General features: G+C 38.2%; 1 protein-coding gene across 1 annotated transcript; it reads left to right on the top strand.

The window, feature by feature from the left end:
* Positions 1-296: 296 nt before the first annotated feature.
* LOC118739107 (chitin deacetylase 1) lies at positions 297-2,507 on the top strand. The gene is made up of 2 exons (XM_036470244.1): positions 297-643; positions 851-2,507. The coding sequence occupies exons 1-2, from the start codon at positions 447-449 to the stop codon at positions 1,677-1,679; spliced, it is 1,026 nt and encodes a 341-aa protein (XP_036326137.1). The 5' UTR covers positions 297-446; the 3' UTR covers positions 1,680-2,507.
* The last annotated feature ends 475 nt before the right edge of the window (positions 2,508-2,982 follow it).

The following is a 2,982-nucleotide window of genomic DNA, read 5'->3' on the forward strand; positions in this document are numbered from 1 at the left end:
TACTGGCAGACCTTTAGCGTTACTGAATAAAATCAACACCACGGCCTACTTTGGCATAGTCTAGAATAATTATTCGTTTCTGGTCCTGCAACGTCTACAGAATTCCTTGTAGGCTATGTTAAGCCTTCTGGCGTGAGTCATAACCGATTTTTACTGTTCAGTTCAAGGGAATCAGCCAAGTACTTTCGGATGTTGCATTTTTGCAAAATAAACAATTTCATATTATTAATCAAATATTCTATGTCAAAAAAACTCGTATCCCTCACCCTTTGCCCATCTACTTATTTTCTCATGCAAATATTTTGCTCTCATTTTGTCTTGCAGATATCGACAATGATCCAAATCGCGCTCCACCCTGCGACCCCACTGTGTGCGTATTGCCCGATTGCTTCTGCTCTGAGGATGGTACCTCGATTCCCGGTGATTTGCCAGCCAAGGATGTACCAATGATGATCACCATTACATTCGATGATGCCATCAACAACAACAACATTGAATTATACAAGGAAATCTTCAAGGGACGCAAGAATCCCAATGGTTGTGACATTAAGGCTACCTACTTCATTTCGCACAAATACACCAACTACTCGGCGGTGCAAGAAACATCGCGTAAAGGACACGAAATTGCTGTGCACTCCATAACGTAAGTGTAAAAGAAACCTCTGACCAATAGTAGCAACACTAGCCAACTAGCAAAAATAATTCCATTACTGTCTTAGACAAAAAAAAATCAACCAATAAAATTTGCATTTAAGAAACTGAAATCAGTTAGTAGCTCAACAGTAAATTTTCAGCAATTATTAATTGCCTTTCCTTCCATTTCTTGCACCTTTTCTCTCCCTCTCCACAGTCACAACGATGAAGAGCGCTTCTGGTCGAACGCCACCGTCGATGACTGGGCTAAGGAAATGGCTGGCATGCGCATCATTATCGAGAAATACGCCAACATTACTGACAATTCGGTGGTGGGTGTACGGGCGCCATACTTGCGTGTCGGCGGCAACAATCAATTCACAATGATGGAAGAGCAGGCTTTCCTCTATGACTCTACAATCACTGCACCGCTCTCGAATCCACCACTCTGGCCCTACACCATGTACTTCCGCATGCCACATCGTTGCCATGGCAATCTACAAAGCTGCCCAACTCGTTCGCATGCTGTGTGGGAAATGGTCATGAATGAGTTGGATCGTCGTGAAGACCCCGCCAATGATGAATACTTGCCCGGCTGCGCTATGGTTGACTCGTGCTCAAACATTTTGACCGGTGATCAATTCTATAACTTCCTCAATCACAATTTCGATCGGCACTACGATCAGAATCGTGCACCATTGGGTTTGTATTTCCATGCTGCTTGGTTGAAGAACAATCCAGAATTCTTGGATGCCTTCCTCTATTGGATCGATGAGATCTTGGCCAATCACAATGATGTGTATTTCGTGACCATGACACAGGTCATCCAATGGATGCAAAATCCACGCACCATCAGTGAAGCCAAGAACTTCGAGCCATGGCGGGAGAAGTGCGTTGTCGAAGGCAAGCCAGCCTGCTGGGTGCCTAGTACTTGCAAGCTGACCTCCAAGGAAATTCCCGGCGAGACCGTCAACCTACAGACTTGTGTGCGATGCCCGAACAACTACCCATGGGTGAATGATCCAACCGGTGATGGTTTCTTCTAAGTCAGCGCGCTCACCTGTAATGGCACAACTGCAGTTTTTTTTATTTTTCATTTTTTTTTTGTTTAAGTGTTCTAACTTGGCAAAAAGGAGTTGTGCTCTAGCTAGTAATAGTAACTCCTCTCTTTAAAACTACTGCCTACTACACTAATCTCTTTTATTTAAATTTTTTATTTTCTTTCTTTTTCTACTTTCTCTATTTCCGCTTTCAATTTTATCATTTTCTTATCATTTGTAAATATATTTTTACCGTTAACTGCCGCTCACAGTAAACTAAGTTAAATCGAAACTAGTTTTACGGTTTTCAACAGTGCCACTCTGCTACTCTCCAATCTCCACTTTATGCCTATTCACTTTTTTACCCTTTCAACTGAATCTACATCTCTCTCATTCCATTATCTTTGCTCTAATTATGCAAGACTTTTATTATTTGACTGACCTTCGAGCTGTCAAGTAATTATTGGCAACTACTTACTTACACCTTTCGATATAATGTACTCCGTATTTGGGCCACATAAAATAATTTGGCGCTCAAGGTCGTTGCTGTGTTAATTTTAAAGTTACGTAAATCGAACAAAATACTATGTACACACAAGAAAAAGTAAACACGAAGGAACACAATAAGAAGAAAGAAAGAAAGAAGAAGATGTAGCAGAAAAAAAATATCCACTTATGTTATCTCAAACTTTCGATAAATACTCATTTAGCACCACACACACACTCACACACAAAATGTTAGGGAGAAAAGATGAGACACAAAGGCGTTAATGCGAAAATGTTTAATTTGTAGTATGTTTTATTGTACGTATATTTAAATATTTTTTATTACATAATTTTTAATGTATGTGAAACTTTCCTTCAATATCATTCAAGTATGTTGATTAATTGATTGATATAAAGATTTGTGAAGAAAATAAATAAAACAAATAAAGAAAAAACTATAAATAAAAAACTGTGTTTTTCTCCGAAATGCGGAAGGGTTAATGGTACTCCATTTTTTTAATTTCACAATAAATCAAATTATAAATTTTTGGTGTTTTTTCTAAGTGAGCCATGAAAAGGATAATGAAATGCAGCAGTCACTAAAAAAAAAACATTTCAAAGTAAAAAACTAAGAGTGAAACTTCGCCTTAATCCTAACCTTATATTTATCTTAATCTTCATCTTCATCTTTGTCCTTATCCATATCTGTATCTTTATATTTAGCTTTATCTTCATCTTAGTTAGTCTTAATAGTTTATGATTTCAAAATATAAAAATAGGTGTATACTTTCTTCGATATAGAACAATCCTAGGGGGTGAGAGC

Source organism: Rhagoletis pomonella, unplaced genomic scaffold (assembly GCF_013731165.1).
Source record: "Rhagoletis pomonella isolate Grant_MI unplaced genomic scaffold, Rhpom_1.0 Rhpom_scaffold_00005, whole genome shotgun sequence".
Lineage (NCBI taxonomy): Eukaryota > Metazoa > Arthropoda > Insecta > Diptera > Tephritidae > Rhagoletis > Rhagoletis pomonella.

Bases quoted from the DNA above. Each gene is read 5' to 3' on its own strand.
- LOC118739107 (XM_036470244.1), top strand. From the start codon at position 447: ATGATGATCACCATTACATTCGATGATGCCATCAACAACAACAACATT. The intron at 644-850 runs GTAAGTGTAAAA...CCCTCTCCACAG, and splicing joins ATTGCTGTGCACTCCATAAC to TCACAACGATGAAGAGCGCT.